The following is a 23,671-nucleotide window of genomic DNA, read 5'->3' on the forward strand; positions in this document are numbered from 1 at the left end:
AAAATAGCTGGAACACCTTCTGGGAACTGCGGTGAAAAGATCCCCCTCTCCCCTATTCTATGTTGTGGTCATTTATTGGACCAACATTAAGCCCAGCTTTTCTAATGAGAAACAACATTGACAGGGGGTGAGCGGGAGGCATGTTCCAAGATTTGTCCAGTATTATAGGAATGAGTTGTGCCCTTCACTGTATTGAGAAATGTGTGCAGATTTTGTATATACAGTGTATGTGGAAGTCAGGACTTATAACCTATCATATCCATGGTGTATGTGATAGACTGACTGTAGTCCTACAGTTTGGACTGATGCTTTTGTAATGCTTTTTGATGATTATGGTTTATTTGAACAAGGTTTCGTGAATATTCAATAGATTCTGGTGTGCATTGAATTATAAAAAGTTAGAGATATCAATTGTTTCTTGGTCAAGCTTTGACTTTGTTTTTCTGATTTATATAACATTTGTAAAAGTTGGAGTTTCCATCAATTGATTCCTACCTCATGATATGTGGGACTGAGAAATGTATTTCTAATGTGATCCTGTCTAGATTTAAGATTTTTTTCTAAGGCAATGCCTTAGATATATTTTCCTTTACAAGTTAACTTACATGCAAGATGGTATTCCATTGACCCACAGAAAGTCGGTTGCATTGGTCTGACCTTGTATGTGTATTTATATTAGTAATGTGGCATGGACCACTATACTCTCTATCTTAGTTACTGAACTGCTTGTTCTGAAAGAGGGTCTGGAGGAGAGTCTCTGTAGTCCACCTGAAGAGCTGTCCCCAGGCATCTCAGCCACCAAGCTATGTGACTTCCAGACATATTACAAGTACACCAAGGCATCAGTGGCGTTAATCATGAGCACCGATCTTAATTGCAAGATCCGCAAGTATTCCTTTGAGTTACATTTTTTTCTGCTGAACCTTTGCTCTTTACTTTTGTCAACCGGCTACCTAACATGATGGACTCCTGTTTTTCTACCTTTGAATGACTCGTCGTGTGTCATATGTACATCTAGAACTTTGACGCCATTTTTTCTTGAGCTCAAAGTATATTTTAACTTAACCACTTTCTGCTGGGGCAGTTATCAATGTTGATGATGCTGGGCTGGGATATTTTCATTTTTTCTGTTTTCAAAATTCTTCAAAAATTCCTGTCTTCATTTACGGGACATTTACAAACACATGAAGGACTGTCTGGTGTCCACTCTAGCCTGACAGACAAAATCTATTGATGCCTGAGTATCTCAGCTAGGCCTGCAGCCTTGTAAAAAGAGCCCAGATTGTGCGGTGTTATATAACTTTCTTTTGTTCACGAACCTGGCTCAGTGTGCTGCTGACCTCTTTCCAATAGGGTCCAGATTAGCATGCAGCGGTGCTGTGTCCCTGGTGGTAATCCGCTCACTCTAAATGCCCCAAACCATGGTATACCATTTCAAAACAAGGCTGGATTATCTCTACTTTTGAGAGTGAAAAAAGTCAGTAATTCCCAGCAGCCTGGTCTTTTGTTCCTAGTATGGTCTTTTGTCACAAGGCCCAGTTCCCTTTGTCCGATTTCGGAGACCCCAGCTCCGCATATAAAGCATACGTTCCCCAGCAGGAAGTGGTTAACAGGATACTTGGCTTTCTGTAAATCTCATATTTTAATTTACGGCCACATGAATTGGTGTTTTCTGCATTCACTTCATGTTTTTCATATTGATTGACTTGTTTATTACCCCCAATAAAACAAAATCTCTTCTGTACATAAATCCTGATTTGTGTGAGGTCGAGATTTTTTTCAAAAGGGAAATTAATACAAAAGTTGGTTCCTGCTATTTTGAAATGTTAACTATGGGTTACACATTATACAGGTTTTAACAAAAAACACATGCACTTCATAAGATATAGTGTGCTAACCTTTCATACCCGGTGTGAACTTGTGAACAAAAGATGTCCACACGATGCAGGAAAGGAAGATGTTTTGTGGACTTACATATGTCCACAGGACATTTCCCCTCTCTGAAAAGGACATTGAGAGGCTTTGGGGGTTGGAGTCATCTGTCGTAAAAGGAAGAGGAACAGTCTCAAACGTTTTACAAAATCCATCTGAAAATCGTGTTCCCATTTCAAGAAAAACAAGTAATTTCACTGAGTTTCCTTAACTGCACAAAAAGAAAGGAATGTCCACAGAAGGTATGTAAGGTAAGTGGGTGCGGTTTTTTTTGTTTTGTTTTTTTTTGCCCCTTGGTGAGATAAATGAACAGTTACACTATGGTTAAACCCATATAAAGTATCCCCCAAAATTATATCTTGGCGATCTGTGTAGCAAAAGCTCAATGCATGGACCGCGGACCCAAAGAGCAGTCAATGTAAATGTTTACCTTTCCATTGACCGCTATGAAAAGAATGAGACTCTGTTAGTAAATCACATCCCTTTGAAGATATCTACAAAGTTTAAACTCAACCAGATATGTATTTCACGAGATATAGTACTTAAACGAGTGCACCTTTAATGTGAGGTGACTTGTCTCATGACCACGAGGTAGCAAATGTGTAGTACAAAAACGTGTACAAAACCTATGGGGAAAACATCTTTAATCTCATGTCACGTGACCCCTAATGATGTCATGTGGACAATTTTGTTCTGGGACCTTCTTTTCATGGTGGACTACGAGTGTGGACAAGTATGGAATCAGTCCAACCGACTAGAAAACCGAAGACTGGCTGTTGAAAAGCCAGTCCTATGGGGAAAAATTAAATATTCAAAATTCTATAAAGAATCAGCTGATGATGTCATTGTGGCTTCAGGGAGGAAGGCACATCTTAGCTGGTGGAGTAAGAGTTTGTACCTAGTATATATTCTGTTTGATAAAAGTGTCTGATTGTTGAAAGCATGTACAAAACCTACAGGAGAAATCAAATATTCAAAATTCTATAAAAAATCAGGTGATGGTGTCATCATGACGTAATGCTTTGCGGCACATTATTGCTTCAGGATCTTTGCCTGATGCAACTTTGATGAAGATACAAACTTGCAAAGGGACTAAAGTGCCGCGCAGAAAAACCCTGTAAAAAAATAAAAGGGTTTTGGCAGAACAAGAAGAAACAAGAGGTCTATGACTGTTCCAGGACAGATCATAGAGCTTTTCTGCATTTGCACATTGTAACAAGAAAGTTGCAGGGACCAACTGTCACAACCAGAAGTTATAAAAAGAAAGGCAAATCAGAAATTATGAATCTGAAAAATTGCTGTCTTGAACAGTGTTTTGTTACAACATTCAGTCTTTATTTCATGGGTTGAAAGAATTTACATGTTGCTATTTGCACATCAGTGAAGTAGGTAGAAGCACGCTACATAAGTCTTGTAAAACTGGTAATTCATGTCAATTTAGAGCTGAAGCCAGTTTAAAACATGGAGAATAGAAGAGGATTCAGACAAGTTCTGATATACAGACAGTGTAATGTGTTGTGGGATAGACAGGTCTTAAATGTCCTGAGGAGCTCAAAGTTCTCAAAAAAGAGTTTAGGCTCCAAAATGCTTCAGAATCCTGGCAAATGATATGAATTTTCAAGTCCATGGTGATTAAATTTTTTCAATGCCATGACTTCAGTGAAGTTGTTACCAGCTACCATCAGAAAGACCAATTGAACAAAAAACTAATGGATCAAACTTGTGATAAGATTGGACATTGGTGTAAATAAATATTACATTAGAAACCTTTAGACAGTATCTGCATGTAAAATTGATAATAAATTACTACAATCATAAACAAAATGTGACCCAACCTACCAAACAGTCAGACATCACAAAAGCTACTGTTGTGTTACAAGCTTTGAAAAACCAAAATACAAACACATGTATAAATCAACAGGATCCCTTAATATTTTCCAGTCACAACAATTTTCACTTTTGTCATATTGCGAAACTGACTGGTACATCAAAATAAAGTACTGAGTTTGCTCTGTCATGCAAACCAAAATTACTAAAAACTTGTCTTTAAGACTCATTTGGAGGACTCTAGACACAAAATAAACTTGCTTTTTCCCACAGATATTCCAGTTTAATTAAAACACAGAATTTACATATGAGAGTACATATAGGAAGTTTGCAATGCCAAAATACATACCACCGAACAAACAAAGTCTTCCTCATTGTTCAACAGAATCGAATGTGAAAATGTTAATGTGAAAATTAAAATGTACTATACAGATGTATAAAAATGTTGCAAAAACTTACTTTTTGATATGATTATCAAAGTAAACTTATAAGAAATGTGGAAACAAGCTGGCAAATGCTATAAACCATCTTTTGTAAACAAATCATCAAGAGACTCCAATATATTGATATCAGAATATAACTCTGTTGTGGGCACATCCTGGGGGTAGTAACCAAAACTGCATGTACTTGACATCGGTATTTTTGTATCACATATAACAATCACGTTGAGTCTTCTGATGAACAACTTGAGTCATTTACTATCAGCTATTCAAATTAAGTCAGGTCAGTTTCCCATTTGTACCAGAGCTTTCAAGAGTTGTAAGTACATGTATTGAATCATTACAACTCTATTTGAAGATGTTGCTGAAAACTGACACTGTGGAAAGCAGAAAACACATAAAATATAATTCAATGTGCAAGATAACTAAGAAATAGAAAAACAGTGAGCATTTGTGTAAGTTGAAAACACTGGGTTACCTGAAAGAACATCATCAGATCTTTTGAGATGTCAGAAAAAGCATGACGTTTTGCTAATCAAATGAGATTTTAACTATGGTAAAAACATAATGCATAAGTTTCACATTTCAGAAAATGAACTTTCTTTTAAGTTCTGCTGGAGGGCTTTCAGACTACATTGCTGCTTCTTTTATGCTGCACAGAGCTGGAAAGTGCTTTTTTTTCCCAGATATATTCACTTATTGCTACACTTCAAAATTTCCCAAGAACACCTTAGCAAAATTGTGTTAAGGAATAAAAAGTTGTCAAGAGCGCCACATTACAAACTGTGGTCATGGTGTATCGCTATAGAAAAACTATATTCTAACTATATCACATGTTTGTAATTATTGACCTCAAAATGCCAGTATCAGGTTTGACATTTGACGGTATCAGAGTGGCATTATAAAGATAAGCTCATCAGTGGGAAGCCAGCCTCATGAGGTACCCGTAGGGAGGAGTCAACCGGCTAAGTTTACTGCTGAAATCAAGGTGTCACTATATAAAGTATGATTCATATGCCCCGTCCTGCAAGACCAAACCACATTTGTAATTACAAGAGGCAATGGATAATGCTAGATGTTGGGCTGGGGTAATGCCAAGCATCTTGGCATAAACCACTTGCTGCCGGGTGGATTTTTCTTGAGCAAGACAAGATGCCGGCTCATTTTCAATATTTTCCATTTTCAAAGTCCTTCAAAAATTCATCATTTCATTTAAGGGCTGTTAATACCAAAATGAAGGACTCTTTGGGCAATATTCTAAAGCTGACAGGTAAAAATCATTGACTCCTGAATATTTCAGCCAGGCTTGCAGCACTGGAAAAAGAGCCTAGATTGTGGGGTGTTACGTAAGATTCTTCTGTTCCCGAAAACGGCACAGTGCACTGCTGACCTCTTTTCAATAGGGGCCAGATTGGCGTGCTGTGTGGCTCATCACTGCGGTGGTGGAGAGCTTTTGTCCCCGGTGGTAAGCCGCTCACTATAAATGCCTCAAACCCTGGTATACTCAAAATAAGGCTGAATTTTCTCCACTATTGAGAGTGACAAAATGTCAGTAATGCCCAGCAGCTCAGTCTTTTGTGCTGAGCACAGTCTTTTGTTATAAGGCCCAACTCTTTTGTCCCAGTTCTGGGCTCCCCTTCTCTGCATATAAAGCCTATGTACTCGAAAATAGGTCGCCCGGCAGGAAGGGGTTAATGTTGATGTTTGTACAAGGTTTTGTTTATCTCATAAATCATTTCAAAGATTAGGTAAGTTTTGATTTAGTAGTTGGCTTTGCATATGAAACATACCCTCAGTAACTCTGGAAATAAAGGCCAGACTTACAGACCAAAACTTCTTCCAGTGCTACATTTTTCAGATTCAGGAATTATGAACATTGTAACTGTGCTGGTCAGTGAAATAAAGCTGAAACAATTTGGAATTCTAAATTGAAAATCAAAATGTCACTCTTTGGTTCAGGGTTAGCATTTGAGCCAAGATTCAATTTGCTACAGAGAGGCAAAGAACTTCAACAGAGGCAGATCCCATCCCCACAAACTTTTGTATAATTTCAAGGTTTTAATCCCCTCAAAGTCTTCAGTAGAAGCCTTACAATACTTCAAATCTAACTGAATTATTATTGGCATTTGTTTGCCTGAATATTACAAGTACACTAGGCTGATAAGCCACACAATCTAATCTTTCTAATGGAAATATCTTGATTTAGCTGAACAAAATGATCTTACACATGCACTTCACAGACATCAAATGTATATGAGGAGCAGAAATTACCACAATGATGTTAACTTCAACATGAGAAAATACACATACTGCAATTAAGTCCAGTAGGTATGCTAGTGATTCATATCTTCAACAATTTGAGTAATGAAGAATAAGAACTGAATACCTGTTAAGTAACTGTTTTGATTCACATAAACTGCTGGGAAAGAATCCTCCCCCATGTTAAGTGTGTCAGGTCTACTAGAGCATACCTACCCAAGCAGTCACTTCATATATGTATGTTTCCCTCGTGCCTATTTATTATTCACTGAAAAGATTCGATCATCCGTGGTGACCTGACCTCCCACATTGCAATGCAGTATTGTCGCCATGATTGTCCTTCTTTTCGAAAGTGACTCAAACGAATTGGAGCCAAAAGCAGGGAGGATTGGTGGGAGAGGACTGTTTGGGTAGGTATGCTCTTGTAGATCTAACCCACACTTAATGTGGGGGAGGAGTCTACCGGGCCCCACCAACCCAAACAGTCACTACACAGGCAGAGTGACACTGACCTGGGGGAGGGGTTGGCGATGATCCGAAAGTGTTAGTCATGAGCACAATAATATGCACTAAGTAGTGTACAGTCAAACACAGATAAGAAGACACCGTTGATGCAAGAAAAACTATTGTGACAAGGCAATTTGTGAGGTCCGAAGCGCCTCATTATAATTAATTTGTTCTACTGTACTAAGGAGTAATAAATAATAAATTCACCAAGAAAGGATCTTCACACTGACTGTTCCTGCACTCAGCCTCTGGTAGCCCAAGACTTCCTTGCTGCTGATAGTAGAATCGTCTTGCCATGTGCGGAGTCACTCTGCAAGATATCCCTCAGGTTGCAAGGGGTGAATGTACTACTTCTGGCACACAGCCTAACAGATGTCCGCAATGAAAATTCCAGTAAGGCCAAGAAGTAGATACTGCTCTTACATGATGGGCTCTGATATAGTGCTGGCTCTGGTTATCAGGATGTGATGGCCAGTTTGGGTTGGCGAATTTAATGGCCGAGACTATCCAGCGTGCTATAGTGTCTTTTGCTGCTGGGCGATGTTGGTTTGGTAGAGGTAATAAATAGTTAGGAAACTGTACCTCTCATATTCTTGGTCTTGGCAAGGTACCACTTCAGGACACAAACTGGGCACCAGTATTTGTCCTCTTCATCTCCCGTATGTGAAGCAATTGTCTGTACAATGTGGTGGATTGAAAGAAGGAATGACGCTGTGTGGCTCTTACTGTAGATGTCCCTCAGCAACGGAAAGGGCTTGAAGCTCACATCCCCTTCTGGAAGTAGTTACGGCCAGGAGTAAGGCCAGTTTAATGCTGGTACGCATCAGGGAGGCTTTACTTAAAGGTTCAAAGGGGGCACCGCTGAGCATCCACAGGACTGTACTCAGGTTCATGGACAGCACTAAATGTTTTACATGCATTGAATAAACATGTAGGAGATGGTGAAGGGCAGCATTATTGGAAATGTTGGATCCATCTTTAAAGCCGGAATGGATGGCAGCCAGAGCTGATCTGTAATAACGGATTGTGGAAACTTGTCAACCAGAATGAAAAAGGTACATGAAGTCTGTGACTGCCCTCAGTGGAGCATTGGTTGGAGCCACAGCATGTTCGTCATACTACGTAGCGAAATGTCGTATTCTGCTGTCGTACACCTTGCAGGTGGAAGACTGTCGCCCCCATGTGGCCATGGCTGCAGTATTGCTAGAAAGTCCCACCGAGTGGAAGTTTCGTTGGACAATGTCCAGTACGTTAGGTGAAGATCTTCGGATGCTGGCTGGAGTATCTCCGATTTTGGCTGTCAGAAAATGTCTGGTCTCTTTGGAAGGACGAACGGCCGATGGACTAGGAGTCTCATCAGTCAAGGGAACCATGGTTGACGTGTCCAGAAGGAAGCCATTAGCAGAATCTGACAGTGTTCTTGTATTTTGGAGATGACCCGTGAGACCCGAGAGATTGGGAGAAGGCGTATGCTAATAGGCCAGTCCAATTTGAAAGGCGTCTGTAGCCCATGCTCTCGGGTGCATTGTTCTGGTACAAAACACATGGCATGTTATGTATGTTGTGGAACTACGCGGCAGAGGTTGCTGCAACATTGAAGGTGGGATTTTGCAGAGGGATATCTTCTTCAAGGTATCAATGCACTTTGCCTTGGTTTCCAGCTGGTGGAAAGGTCTTCACTGAAGAGAGGAAGTTGCTGGAGATGAATCTTAACACCCTCGTGGGGAATGTGTATGACATCGAGGGCATTGGACCTTCTTGTCAAAGTCGTTAGGCAGGATATTCAAGCAACCTGTTTGAATTTTTTTTGTTGCATGTTACAGTTTCTTGTCAAGGCCCAGGAGAGCAAGGACTGCAAAGTCCAGGGAAACTGGTGAGTTCTCCTCGCATGCACGGGTAATGTATTCCGACAGGAGGAAGAGGTAGGCGGTGCATCGTAGTCCAAAGCAGAAGGCTTTGTTGAGCTTTGCGAGCTTTAGCTCCAGTAGGGCTTTATCCTTGTCCCGGCAAATTCCCTGAGCAAGTGGTCTTCCCAAGTCTGCACTAATCTTGTCTTTGGCCGCATGGGAAGGTCCAGAACTGACAGGAAATTCTTGAAATCCTCCATTGGGAATAGAAGAAAGCTGCAGCTCAGTTGGGAAGTGCACGCCATTGCTTGGCTTTGGTGAGGGATTTACATCTCCATGCAGGAGCAATCAAGGGAGAGTTTGGGAAAGATTGGCCCAGAAGCATCTTGTCGAGTCGAGCGTCATTTGAACGAGCTGTGACTGGAATCCTCCTCCGATGGAGTGGCTGCAGGCAGGCCAAGAAGTATTGGAATCATGTCCCATTGAAGAAGATGGAGAGGAGCCTCGGCTGGAGTAAGAGCACTGATAGAATCGACCTCTTTTTCCTTGGAAGAGACTGTTGGTTGTCCAGTTGGGGACAGGGCCGAATGTACAGTAAAATCTTGACAAGTCAAAGCTCAGGGAAATGGAGGAAAACCTCAAGTTATCCTACGTTTGAGTTATTGCAAGTTACACGCTTCAGTGCACATGCAACCTTACTGGCTTACAGCAGTTTGAGTCGAACACGAAGTGGATTTTAGGCTATCCCTACTGTGCAAGTTTTCTTCAAGCATCATCATTAAACATGTTTTTATGTGGCACATTAATAAACAATAAACCAATGAAGTTATGTACCGGTATTTGTGTCTATGTCTTGAGAATTCAGTCATTTGCTTTGCTTGATCGGGCTGTTACCGCATAACACAGTGCGTGGGCCAGTCGGTCAGGGTTTCCGTACTGGGTCACGTGATACATGTACAAAGCGCTTGAGGGCGCATCATTCATGCCTGATTTAGGCTGTATCCGAATCTCTTGTCTAGAGCTAGGTCTTGGTATTCACTCTATTGGAAATGCATTGAGACGCGCAGACAATAGGCATAGCCATAGCTCTGGAGCCCGTTTTGGACATGGCCTTATTTTATGGTTGCAGTTGATGCACGTGTGAACATGCTCGGCTCATCAAAGAAAAGTCGTGCGCGTGACAGTAATGACTCATAATGAAGGCAAGCATTCTTTCATCACTTTTTATTCACCCCTCTTCAGTGTTTTTTTTTAAATTGGCCTGCCAAAACTTCGAGATAAGCGGCTTTAGTGGTATTAACGTTTTGAGTTACGGATAGTTTATTGTACATAAAGGCCTATTCTTTTATTGAGAATACAGAAAGACGTCGAGGTACATGGAGTTTCGACTTAACAGGCTTCGACTTATCGAGATTTTACTGTAGTTCCGATCCCTGCACGGTGGGGGTATAGACCATTCTTGTAAGAAAATGCCTGGGTAGTGTGACCCCAGTGTGGAGTCCGGGTCGATGTCAAGGCAGCTTGTGGTCGAGGACGGCGGGAGCAGAAGGACGGGTCCAGGGCAGTGGAGGCTGGAGGTGGTCTGTTGTTGAGGTGATGGGCAATGGAGGTAAGGGCCATATTGATAGATTGAAAGGCCAACATCCAAGCCTTCTGGTCATGCTGATCGTAGCAGTGCTTCTTGGCCGGTTTGGAGGCATTGGATGAAGATGAGGAGCACTTGTGTTTGCTCTTCCTCGTAGTGGGCAACCCGGCGGTGGAGGCGGCAGACAGGGCCACAGTAGGCAGAGCACCTGGGGAGCATTCCCAGTCGATTACAGTGGGAACTGGAGCATTGGGCGGAAGGACCCAGAGAAGTAGGGCCTAGAGAGGCCCAGTTGAAAGCCGGGCTGCAGTGACTTGAAGCCCTGATGATGTAGAAGTTTGGTGGGCTGCATAGTACCAGAGGGAGATTGGCTGGGTGCCCCATTTATGGAGAGCCCAGTCTATAAGCTTAAGTCTCTGAGTAAGAGAGAGTACGCTCGGAGGCCGCCAGAGAAGTGGTCTTTTTGACTGATGTCAAATGGCAGCTGATGCTCTACGGAGTTGTTGGGGGAACACTGGCACGAGTGCTGCGTGTGTTCCTCTGGACCATGGCCGGTGAAAGGTGTAGTAAGTTCTCTGTGGTGGTAGGGCAGCCTGGTAGGGTACTCCCTCAGGAGTCCTGGATGGTTCGCCAGGCCAATGATTGACCAAGGAGACAGGGGGCCATACCAGATCCTGGCAGTGCCCCTGCTCAAGTGGTCATCCACAGTCAACAGAGTGCAAATACAAGGAAAATAAGGATGAGAAAAGAACACAAATATACACCAGAAAAACATGCTTACCGCATGAAGTGTGAAAATTAAGGTAATACTTTATTCAAGAAGGAAGGATGGATGATCAAATTGACACAGAACTGTGTAGTGAAAACGGAAACTCGATAAATCAAAGATGCCTAGAGAGACATGTCTGTTACGTTACGGAATCGATAAAAGGACAATCACGGTGACGAGATCATGTTGCACTGTGGGAGGTCAGGGTGCATCACCGATGATTGAATCTTTTCAGCGAACAATAAATAGGTGCAAGGGAAATTTCCATATGTAGTGACTGTTTGGGTAGGTAAGGCCCCATAGGCTACAAATGTCACTTTGTTAAAGAATTGAGAAAATGCAAATTTCCTGTCGATGTGACCCTTTAGTTTCCAAAATACGTCTCCAACCTGTAATCCTTGGAAGATTGCAATTTAGCTGACAGCACACACTTTGCTTTGACTAACGGATACACTTTTCTTCTGAGTCCCTGCTGCAGTTCGTTTTTCCCTTGCATCTTGCCGTAAATGACTAGACTGCAGCTTAACAAGTTGCTCTTGAAGATTTAGTACAAGATCATTGTTTGCAGCCATTTTCTGAGTTTGCAAATTAAGTTCCTCCCGTAAATTTTGAATTTCTTGCTTCATTACACGTTCTCTCTCCTGATATAAAGAAAAGCAACCAAAAGAGCCCAAGTTACATTTACTAAATGATTTAGGCTAAATGTCATAAACTTAGCCCTGGAAGGCTTTTACATATTTTGTGGACAAACACAGCCATAGTAGACTGGACAAGAAATACATCTCTATGAGGTCAAAAGCACAAGCATGAGGAAGAAAAGCACAAACACTGCCCACACATTTGGAGTTGTTGGTATCCTCACGGCACTCAGTACAGCAACGTTGCTAGGGAGTTACAATACAGCACCGAACCAGAGAGTGCAGTGCAAACAAATGGAGAACATACACGTGTTGCTTCCGCTCTGGTTCTTGCACCAATTCCTTGTAAACATATACAGTTGTGTGTGAGATGTAGTCTCTTCAGTACTCTATAGAGTATCAAAGTGAATATTTCACTCACACAATAAGTGTATGCATGTAAAAGGTATTTTCACCAAAACCAGCGAGTGAACCAACACACGTGCGTACTCCATTAATTTGCACTACATTCAAAATGACATCACACCTCAGTACTCTGTGATGACACTGGTAAGACATGACAACTGACTCAAAGATTCTGGAAGCTAATTTAAAAACAGAGGAAACATAACTCAAAAAATATGATCCTGATTCCTCCCAAAACAATCCATATTCACTTCCCCAATGAGTGAAGTTGCTATGCAATAACCCTCATTCTTGCTTAACTGTAGTGGGAGCAGTGAACAGGCCTATGAACAATATCATCAGGTGTTGGTGGAGTTCTCTATGTCACATATAATGTAGCAGTGATTCTGCATCAAATCCATTTACGAGAAGTTTTTTATCATATTGCACAGAGTCCATATTCTTAGTATAACTTTCTGTGTGGCAATGGCGCAAGGCAATAGACCTCAGTACTGATAAAGCCACACTGTGTTCTTTCCTACGGTGCTCAGTGGACCATGGGTCCCTACTGGCACCATAGGAAAGTGCACATGTAAACAAAGTGTGACGTCATCAGTACATAGGGCCTATTGATCAACTTAATAAGACACTTCATCAGATGGGGGAAATGTTTCAAAGGATTCAAGACAGAGGTACTTACAAAACAAGTGTTGACTGCCTAGACGTGCGATATGATGTTTCTGGCACCCATGGGCCATACAGCACACTTAATTGGCTTCATGCCTTAGGTTTTTAAAATATATCCCACATCACAGCAGTCAACAATTGTTAAATAGTATACTGGAAATGCTATATCTAGCACAATCCACAAATGTGCATCCATAAGACATCCATGTATGAGACTGTAATATTTCTGTAGGGTCATTACTGGGCACAATACTAAAATGAACTATCTTGCCAGAGTTTTGGCCAAATTTTGAGCCCCCAAAACAAAAAATAAGAATATTTACCTCCGCAATTTGTGCTGCTTTTATTTCCATTTCTTGCTGCAGCTGCTTCTCTTCCAATTGCCGTATTTCACCCAACATTTGTTGTTTCTCTTCTTTAATTCTTATCAATTCCAATTTCAAATTTTCTTCTTGAAGTTTTGATTCTCCTTTTCTTCCATCACGAAGTGATCCATCTATTGTCCAGGAACTATAAATATTAAGTGAAACACCAGAAAGGAAACCTATAAATATCACTTGTGGTGAAATCTTTTAAGAATTTTTAACTTTTAAGAATACTTCTCAAATGTATTCAAAAGGAAATTTTCTCGATTGGAATATATTACCGACGTGCCCAAATCATAGAATTTAACTACTTTTATGCCCTGAGACAAAGGTCACTTGATGAAATTACATGCCAGTTTGACACCATTCTAGAAGTTGAATCTTGCTGGTAATGAATGATAATAACAAAACTACCTGTGGAGTACAGTAAACTATTGTACAGTGATTGTGGAAAATAAAGCCTAAGGACACAGTGTGAAAACAAATCTCCAGATGTCCTCTGTCCAGATATCTGGAAGAATAAATTCATGTTCTTTAACCCTCACAATTGTCAATCTTCACCTGTTCGGGGATTGAGGACTGTTATTTTTTACATAAAAATGATGTGTTTTGCGCACTTTGATTTTTGCTTCAATGCATAGTGCCTTGCTGGAGCAAAGGTTTTTATAAAGTTGACAAACCATGACCAGCCAACAGTAGAAAGGCAAAAGAACAGTTCAAAATTTCATATCTCGGGCATCACCAAAACATTAAAACAAATACTTTTACCACTACTAAAACTAAATTGCCTCATTCCTTAAACAGTGATGAAGCACTTGTGTAATTGAAGGCAAGAGATTTGCCAACCAAAGACATGGTATGACTGCCCATACAAAGTGCTTGTCAATGTATGTAAACTACTTCCCACTTCAGCTGTGCTTCACAAACATTTGGAAGCACTTTTCTCTGACCATGATTTGAACAGAAACATGGCTGCATGATAAAATTTTGCGCGGTCTCTTTTTTTTTTCTAACGCAAATCCTCTTCAGAAACATGTCGACTTGATGCACCCATCAAATCTTTTCAAGATCATTACTGAAATCAGAAGCTAACTTTTACAGAAAAAATGCAGAATTCGGGGCATAGTACTTTTGTCATTTGAGGCAGAAAGTCATTTATGTATTTTCTCTACACTTGATGTAATGATTTTGGTTCATTTTGTGAGATACAGAGACTATCCAAAGAGCTCTCAAATAATATTTCACTTTGCTTTGGTGCTATGTGTTTTGAGATCCCAGAGTTCAAAGTTTGACGGTTATCCAACTTTGTCAAAAAATCATTGAGTCATACCTCATAAATAAACAAGAGAAATATTAAAAATAAAAACAAAATGATTTTGGGGTTTCTCATACTGGGAATCAATAACATTACATATGTTCCAATCAGTAACAGGGTGAAAATTGTTACTAATAGACATGGAATGATCCTCTCCATGGTTGTGCTTTTAATGATTTACACTTTTCAGATATTTTCATGCATTTTCACTCAGAACTGTATCATACATGTAATTCCAATTATATTTCAATACGGCTTATCAGGAAAAAAAATCAGTAGTGTGTAAAGTAGCATTTTGCATTTGTTTATTGACACCTTTTTAAGCTTTCATATAAATCGAAGCAATGCTTCCTTCTATTTGTGGTAACTTATAAAACAATGTTTACAAACTACTCAAAAGACTCTGATTGCTGCTACAAGCATACCTTGTGCGTGCTCTCCCACGACCTGCTCTGATCCGATTAAGAGGTCGAGAACCTCCAACTGCTTGCTTCTGTGCAGATACACCTGGAGTGCTAGCACCACGTCTTAAATGTAAACAATAGCAACATTACATGTATATTTAGAACATTCACCAACTTTACACATTAACATCACCGCCACTCATCTAACCATTCAAGGTGAAGTATGAAATATGAAGAGAATCCTTATAAAGGGACAATGATATGCCTGAAGCTAAGTTCCCCGTGCCAAGTGGCACAAAATAATATAGCAATGTATGATCGTAACTGTTACAAACATGGATGCAGAGAGTTGGCAAAGTTGGACGATGTTCAGCCTGCACAGGATTGTCATGGTTCGCCCATACAAACACATCCTGATGTAACGCAAACAACAGTGTCTCTCTTGCTTGAATACCATGTATTTTGCCCATTTATTGACCATAGGATGACCGAACAAAGTATCTAAAACTGCAATCCCTGGATTTGCACCAAACAAAATGTTGACCGAATGTCACTAAAACATATAAAAATGGCAAAAGATAGTGTTCTAGGCACAACTCCTGCATGTTTGATTATTAACCGTAACAGTCCCAAATCCTCAGATTTCAATATAATTTTACATACAACCCAGGGGGTTAGGGTTAAATTTGAAAAACTGAAACCGTTTCATGATCAGAAAGTTACGGGAAAAATGATGACATCATCGTTTAGTTGGTTATCAGCCAATTAAATCATGTGATGGTCAGCCCCTTTCACATACTTCACGAATGGCAATGGTAAATACAATCAAACACAGCGTTCACAATGGATTGCTGTATTGTGTCCAATGTATCATTTGATAAAAAACGTGTTGCATACACGCCCTTAAAGACAAAACAGGAAAGATGAGTTCACTGATACGAGTTTGGAAAAAGTTCTCTGCTGTAGCTCTTATTGGGCAAAACTATCAGGTTCTAGAGGGGCTAAAATCACAGAAAAGTTAACCCAGAAGTTCGGCCTAGACTTCAGTGGTAACATTCCATCCACTGGCACTGCCGCCTGTACCCCCTGTTGGCCTTTGTCTAGCGAAGCCGGTTATCACAGGTGTTGCTACCAACATTTTTGCAAAGTGAATAAACTAAAACAAACAGGAAACAAGCAAAGGAGAGGAGATGTGTCTGCGGGTGAGTCTTCCCCACTGAAAATAACCAATTCATTTACCTATTGAGACCAATTCACTCACCCATTAGATCCAATTCACATACCAATTGGATCCAATTCACATACCAATTCAATAACCAATTACTTTTGCTTGGAATCAATTGGAATCCAATTGGGTTCAATTGGTTTGAATGGTCAATTCGGACCTTTTCTCAGTTGGACCATTTGAATGCCTATTTAATCAAATTGTAACCAACTGAAGAACCAAATGAAATCATTTCAATACCAATTCAGTCCCATTTGAAAAAAACACTTGATGGGGAAACAAGCTGAAAGCAAACCAATTGGAACCAGTTGCATCCCAATTGAAATTTCTAATTGATAGACGAAAACAAACAGAGAGAAAGCATACCAACTGAAACCAATTAATTGCCACTTAGACCCAATTCATTCCAATTACATCCAATTCAAAAATCAATTTGGTTTGAATAGGCCATTTTTAGTTGGATTAACTGAGTTGAATTTGACTCAAATGATTACTTTGATGGCTTTGACTGAGTGTACGTTGCTCACCCCTACACCATGTACACAACTTCATATGGGCCCTATGTGTATTCTTAAGTGGTTAACAACATACTCCCAGAACTGTGAGTCACACTCCACTCCATTCGCATGTCTCATAGTACCATATTTTCATTGGTTTGAAATGCTATGGGATTCTGAATGTCCACATTTATTTTGCCTAAAAGTGGACCTTGTAAATAAAATATTCCCCAAGCCATTCACACTAAATAATACCACACTAACATACAATCACGATGGTTTTTAGACCATGTACAAGCTGGTTTTGGCAAAATTGAGACCTTTCACTTCTGATCCTGCCTTTCTTTAACAAACGATTTGCACTTTTGGGCCATGTACTGTGGTGCATGTCTGTTGCCATGGAAGACTGGCTCTTTTGTCCCGTCCCAGTCCTCCGCACATATATTTAATAAGGACAGCAACTAGTCCAATAACGCAACCTCATTTCCATGGGTACAATCTTGGCGCGCCATCATGGTTCCCTGTGAAGGGATGAGACGTACAGCCCATGGAGTCGAGGTTGCTAATGAAGCAATGCATGCATTGTATGTCACTGGATTGGTAGCCGTCACCATTAAATAAGTTTAGGATCTAACGTAAAAGATCTGAATTTTGGTCCAAAAATCATTTTGAACATGTGTTAATGAGATATTATTTTGTGAGGAGGGCTTTTTGGGGGAAGATTTGATAGAGAAAGTTCAGATTTAGGCAAAATAAATGGGCACATTCACAATCCAATAGCGTGTCAAACCATTACCAATGAAAATTTGGAACATGGTAGGCCTAGGTCTAATTACTTGAAAGTAGACTTGAAAGATTAGTGGCACTTTATTCTGTAATTCAGTTACACTTTTGCTATCAATTTGAAGTCTGTTAAAGATTTATGAAACTAAGGCCTGTTTTATTCCTGCATTATCTTGATATAAACTAACACCTACTTCCTGAACACTGACTTAAAACTCTGTAATAGTGCCTTATTATTTAGGAAGTAACCAGCACCATGACTGTGGCTTCAGCTTTACATATACATGTAGACTTGGTTTTAGATGATGGTATCTGTCAAATGCAAATGCAACCAATTTTCAAATCGTGTTAATTTATGTGTAAACATTGCACTGTTGTATAAGTGTGCAACAGTGCAGGTCACCAACACTACATCGTTGAAGGTGCTTATGTTTTGCACAGTTGGCTCATTTTGCAATATCACTCAATTGCTCTGCAGGATTGGTCGATTCTGTATGAAATTCCCCATTTTACTACCCGTTATAAATCATCCTTCCACAAACGTGAATTACAAAGGAAAGGTGATTATGTGGTTCTAGAATTAACCACTTGGCGCCGGGGTAGCAGCACAAACTCTAAATGTAAGGTGAGTTATCATGGAATTGACCCTACGCACTTAATGACAGGTTTCTAAGTTGTTATGTATAAATTAAAACCAGTAAAACTTTGTACTTCATGAATAACACAACCTGTCAACTCATCCAGATGTCCACGCTACCTTCCTTGATGGTGAATTTGCTGTGTACAGACCAGATAACCATGGCTTTGCCAGTATCCCTGCTGACCAAATAACTGAGCAGACTATAAACCGTGACACCAAAACCAGAGGTGGCTTCATTGACTTCTCAACTACAAAGGCTTATGTCCACAGGTGGATACCGTCTCAGCACCTTCGAGCAGCTATCTCAAGACAAGGGACTTTCTAAAAATTCATTTCTACAAAATGGTGGCTGCTCATTGTGTTGTATTTGGCTGCCAATAATGAAACATCATTATTCATATATATGTCAGTGGAACTCAATATAGCCATTCCTGCGTGAGTGGAAGTAGTGAATAACACTATTCACTATAACTCACGGTAGCACATATTTCATGGTGAATTTACGGTTTGAAATAAGGTTAGACCATTTGCGCTTTCACTGATACAGGCTTTCGTGACAACTGGCACACTAAGTTGTGTCAAACATCATCGCATAAGCTTTCAGTGCTCTATGTACATTGTTTTGTGTGAGCTTTCTTTTTGGACACGAGCTCTTTGAAATGTCATTGCAACACAAATGTATAATTGTCCAAGAAAGCTCTGACTCAGATACAATCTTTGACAAGACCTATCCTGAAGTTATGAATCTGCAGGAAAAAAAACAGTTGATGGAGTACACCATAGACCATCAAAATAGCTTTTTAATAAAAAAAAATTCCCACCCTAAAATTGTTGACCCAAAAATTTCAGTAGAAAAAAAGATAACACTCACCTCACCAACCTATGTTGTTTTTTAATGTAATAGGAAGCACAACTGTTATTTTGTTAGGTTTAAGATGAAGAGATTTACAATTGACAATTTCATGAATGATCCAACTTGAATACTAAAATACACAGGGTTGCAAGATTACCCTACTTCTATGGATGCACTAGCCTCATTGGGCCCTAGTGCTTTCAACTTTCGACTGTGCCAGATCAACTTTTTTGACATTGGTGAAATGTAGGAGGTATGGTACACACCCAATTTAGAATTGAGCTGAATATTTAAAGTTAGCAAGTCAGAGGTGTACAGCATCTTCATCACAGGAAAAGACTCTTGCATCTCCATTGGATGGAATTGAATATCTGGTTGAACAGAGACACAGGTTTTTCCCAGGCTCCATCTGACTTCAAGAGGAAATTCCCAACTACCTGCACTAGTATTGATGGGTTTCAGTTCCCTGTAAAAAAACGCTGCCTAGCCGGTAACATTTTCATCATATAAAAACCATAACACTGCAGAGGCTATTGTTGGTGTGACACCCACTTGTCTTGTGTCCTATGTTTCAGAGGCATTTGGTGGTTCAACCCGGAACAAACAGGTGACAGAGAGGAGTGAATTAATAAAATCAGCTGTGGCAATTCTACTAAATTCTCTATATAAAAAGGAGTTTACCTTACACGAATATATCACCATCTCACTATCACCCCCTTAAAGTGTAGCTGCACTGAATTTTTCTTAAACGCAACATTTCTTCAACTTTGTGTTGAAAACTTTTTCTTCTTTCCTGGTTGGTTAAATGCATTGAAAAGTGCATGTCTTAAAACAATTAAAATTATCCCTGCTTTCCCAGGGAACTGAGGGCACTGTTACTGTGAAGTCATTTAGGGAAGACGTGGTTCAGTGCTTAGGTTTTTCTGTTCAAATTGTGGGACAAGAATTTACTAACTGAAAACATTTCTGAGAGAGGGACTGATGCTTTCCTATTGCTAGGCACATTACCAAAAACTAATCAGCAAAGAATAGAAGAGCAAGCTAAATCCAGGAAAAGCTACAAAAATACGGGACTTTTTAGTGTACAAACCAATAGAACATTGAGGCTCCTTCCTGAGATGACATCACAGTTTTGATCATGAATTTAGAAATACTCATTAGCATAAAAACCAATAAGGTGGTAATATACCCTTTGAAACAGCCAAACAAAAGTTGAAAATTAGGTTACCTGAGACACACAGGTGCATTTTGAAGGTTTGTATTAAATAAAAATTGATTGCAGCTACCCTTCAACTCTAAAAGAGCCGGATTATTTGGCCCATCTCACAGCCAGGGAAATTCCCCTCCCCCTTGTTGAGCACCACAGTGGAAAAGTATGCATTTTTGGCTGACCTGTCTCTGGAAACTGCACGCTGCGCAAGAATAGTATGTTTGATTTTTATGAAAATGGTGTCAAAATGACTGCAAAGAGTTACTCTAGAACCCCTAAAGGCTCAACTCCTGAAAATATTGCACTGCGACGATAACGACAAAAATGTTGAAAAAAAAAAGAAAAAAATGTTCTGCCCTGCCCCTGCTCTTTTTTTGAGGTTAAGATAATGGTATGGTCCAAACAAAGCAGCACTTTGCAACGTGGCCACTCCTTATTAGTGAAGCCCGAGTAAAATCTGCCATTTGAGACTTTTAACCTCCTGTTTTGCCATCATAATCATCCTAATGTCCAAAATGCAAGGGTAGTTACCACATTTGTTGATTTACGAAGTGATTATGATGTTCACTGAGAGTGTGGGATGGATTTTATCTGACATATTTGTGACAAACCAAGATTATAAAATATGCGCAGTCAATTTACTGCATGATGAAGTGTTCATTTGGCAAATTCTCAGCATTGCATTGTTGAAGGAGGAGACACAAATTTGAGGTAAATATGCTTGCCACTAGCATTACTGGAAGCTGTGGAAAAAATGCACTTTTAGCATGAGGCAAATTCCTCTTTTAAAAATCTGGCAACCTCTGCAACAAAGATTTCATTGTTTATCTTCACCACAGGGATGGTGACCTTATCTACACTACAGTATCAAAGGTGGCCAGTTAGACCATACAGCAAGGAAACAGCTATTGTCACAATTAAGTCTGCTAGATCTTCCTTTCCAGAACCCTCCCCCCCTAGGCTGAGATGGGGGGGGGCCATGTGGACGTATCTCATTTCATCTCTGGACTGAGTATGATGCATGCACACATCACAGTCAAGCATGTGTCAGACTTGAACATACTACACAATGCACAATACACAGGGATGAATCCAGGGTGGGGTGGGATCGTACGCCCTACTTTTTCACCCCAAAAAATAAATAAGTAAAAAGAGAAGAAAAAGAGGGAAGGGGAGAAAAAAGAGGGAGGGACCCAGCCTAATAAATGTGACAAAAGCCTAAAAAACAACAGTTCAGCTTCTGGTTACCCAACCTCCCTCATTTATGGCTGTGAGCCTAAGATTTCTAGTTCATGCCTCCCTTTTGAAAAATCCTGGATCTACCCCTGGCACCACAAGTACACTGGTCTGAAAGAAAGGCAAAATGTTTGTATTGAACTTAATTGTGGCTTTGAAGGATTATTTTAAGGGAAACCTCCAATGGGGTTTGACCTCTTGTCTCTTCTCAGCAAAAAGCACATACTGTATCCTCAAACAGTGTGTAATTGGAAGTTACATGTAATTAAAAAAGTGTAAAAAGCAACCCAGAGCAAGAACACACCATAACACACAGCCAATCGCACTACCACCCATTTGGTTCCCAGCTATGTACAGCATTACAAGGCCCAGCACCCAACTGTTATCAACGGAAAGTACTGATGAGTTAATGTATCATCATGTTCAAAAATTTGGTCCCAAGGGGTAATGTTGAACCCACAGATTTGCTTTAATTATTATTATTATGATTGGTATATTTATTAAGAAATAAAAATATTGCGGCCAGAGGCTGAATTGCATTTACATAATACATTATAATGAATAAGTTAAAACAGGACAATTAATATATAAAAAGGTTGACCTGCATAAAATTATACAAATATTTCATTAAAAGCAATACACAGAAATACAGAGCTAAAATGACAATATAAAGGACAAATGGACGAGTAGAATTAATTATTACAATGATTAAAAAATAAATTTACAATTATCTTTACAGGTCTAAGACTAGAAACATTCAAACATTCAAGGGGCACTCAAGGGACATTACAAATATGAATCACAACAAAATATGGCAGGAAATGAGTATCAAAAAGTAACAGAAGCAACAAGGGCACAGGATTCAAAGAAAGAAAGACACAAGTCAAAAACAAAACAATCATGACAGAGAGAACAGACATGAGGTTATCACAAGACAACCATCTTTCATCCCAGATATACACCTATGCAGAACAGAGTAAACCATCAACACACAACCAGACCACACAACAATAAACCCAAACTTGACGCATAAACATACATGTGTTAATTACTTTTATCGAGCACATCTATAAAAGATGGGATACAGCTCTTTATATATAAGTAAGTCCGGTATTTCAGAGTACACATCTCATCAGAATTTTGCAAATTGTTAATTCAGTTTTGAGGAAGCCAATGCCTATAGGTTATGGAATGCTAGAAGGTTTTGCCAAAGTTTAAGAAAAGTTGTTCTCATTTATCAGCAATAGTCGGAAGCCCATACTCTTGACAAATTTCTTTACAGGGTTTTGCAGAACTGGGATCACCAGCCAAGATAATTCTAAAAGTTTTCTTTTGCAGTCTCTCTAAAGTGACAATGCATGCCTTAGACAGTCCAGTCGACAGACAGTCGATCGTGGGCCTGACACATGACATACACTGTCAGAAGGTCATTAACAGAAACTAGGCTTCTTTTGAGTTGGAAGAAAAAAGCCTTCGGTTAAAATTTCTACGTAGACTATCAATCTGGGAGTCCCACTTAAAATTACTTTGTATATACATAACCAACAACTTCAGACATTCTGTTTGGCCAATCTGGAAATCAGATATAACAAAAGGGGACATGTGTGTCGGATTGCATTGAAAACAAATGTTCATATACTGGCATTTAGTGGGGTACAGTTTCATTTTGTTCCAGTTTGATCACTGTTGTATTAAAGTGATTGAGCCCACCATGCATACTGTAGCTTTTATTAGGATTGGCAAAAGTCTGACAGTGTCAAATTGTCAACATATTTGTAATGTTTATGTCCAGTTGATGAGGATCAAAATCATTGATTATGACTAGGAATGATATAGGCCCAATAATTGTTCCCTGGGGAACTCCAGCATGCAAAGTCTCCCAAGTTGACAGAACACCATTGTATCAAACAGCCTGTAACCGGTTTGACAAGAAACTTCTTATCCAAGGAATTAAGGAAGTTGTCACCCCTAATTAAGTGGATAAACTTATTAACAATAATATTATGATCTACCCTGTTGAAAGCTTGACTGAAATCAGAGGCAATTACCACGACAGAATTTTGTGATTTATCGAGAACTGTGTGAATGTCATCTAGAAGTCTGACCAAACAGTGGGTCATAGATGAACCAAATTAACAGTTACTAATGGTGAGTTTATATTACTGAGAATCCATTCAATGACAACATCTTCAAAAATCTTAGCGAATATACATGTGAACAAGATGGGTCAAAGACGCTCCAAGCTTGAAGGATGGGTCTTTGGTACAG

At 39.7% G+C, this 23,671-nt stretch overlaps 1 protein-coding gene across 1 annotated transcript in view; it reads right to left on the reverse strand.

Annotated features, from left to right (window-relative positions):
- Positions 1 to 3,245: 3,245 nt before the first annotated feature.
- Positions 3,246 to 23,671, reverse strand: part of LOC110986064 (serine/threonine-protein kinase Nek9-like) — a 140,467-nt gene continuing 120,041 nt past the window's right edge. Inside the window, exons 25-27 of the mRNA XM_022247674.2 lie at positions 14,981 to 15,082; positions 13,199 to 13,385; positions 3,246 to 11,807 (exon numbers count right to left, since the gene is read on the reverse strand). Of these exons, the coding sequence (XP_022103366.2) occupies positions 11,580 to 11,807; positions 13,199 to 13,385; positions 14,981 to 15,082 (517 nt within the window). The 3' untranslated portion in view covers positions 3,246 to 11,579. The remainder of the gene's footprint in view (positions 11,808 to 13,198; positions 13,386 to 14,980; positions 15,083 to 23,671) is intronic.

This window comes from Acanthaster planci, linkage group LG08, assembly GCF_054643075.1.
Source record: "Acanthaster planci isolate LZ-2023a linkage group LG08, COTS_SCS, whole genome shotgun sequence".
Taxonomy (NCBI): Eukaryota; Metazoa; Echinodermata; class Asteroidea; order Valvatida; family Acanthasteridae; genus Acanthaster; species Acanthaster planci.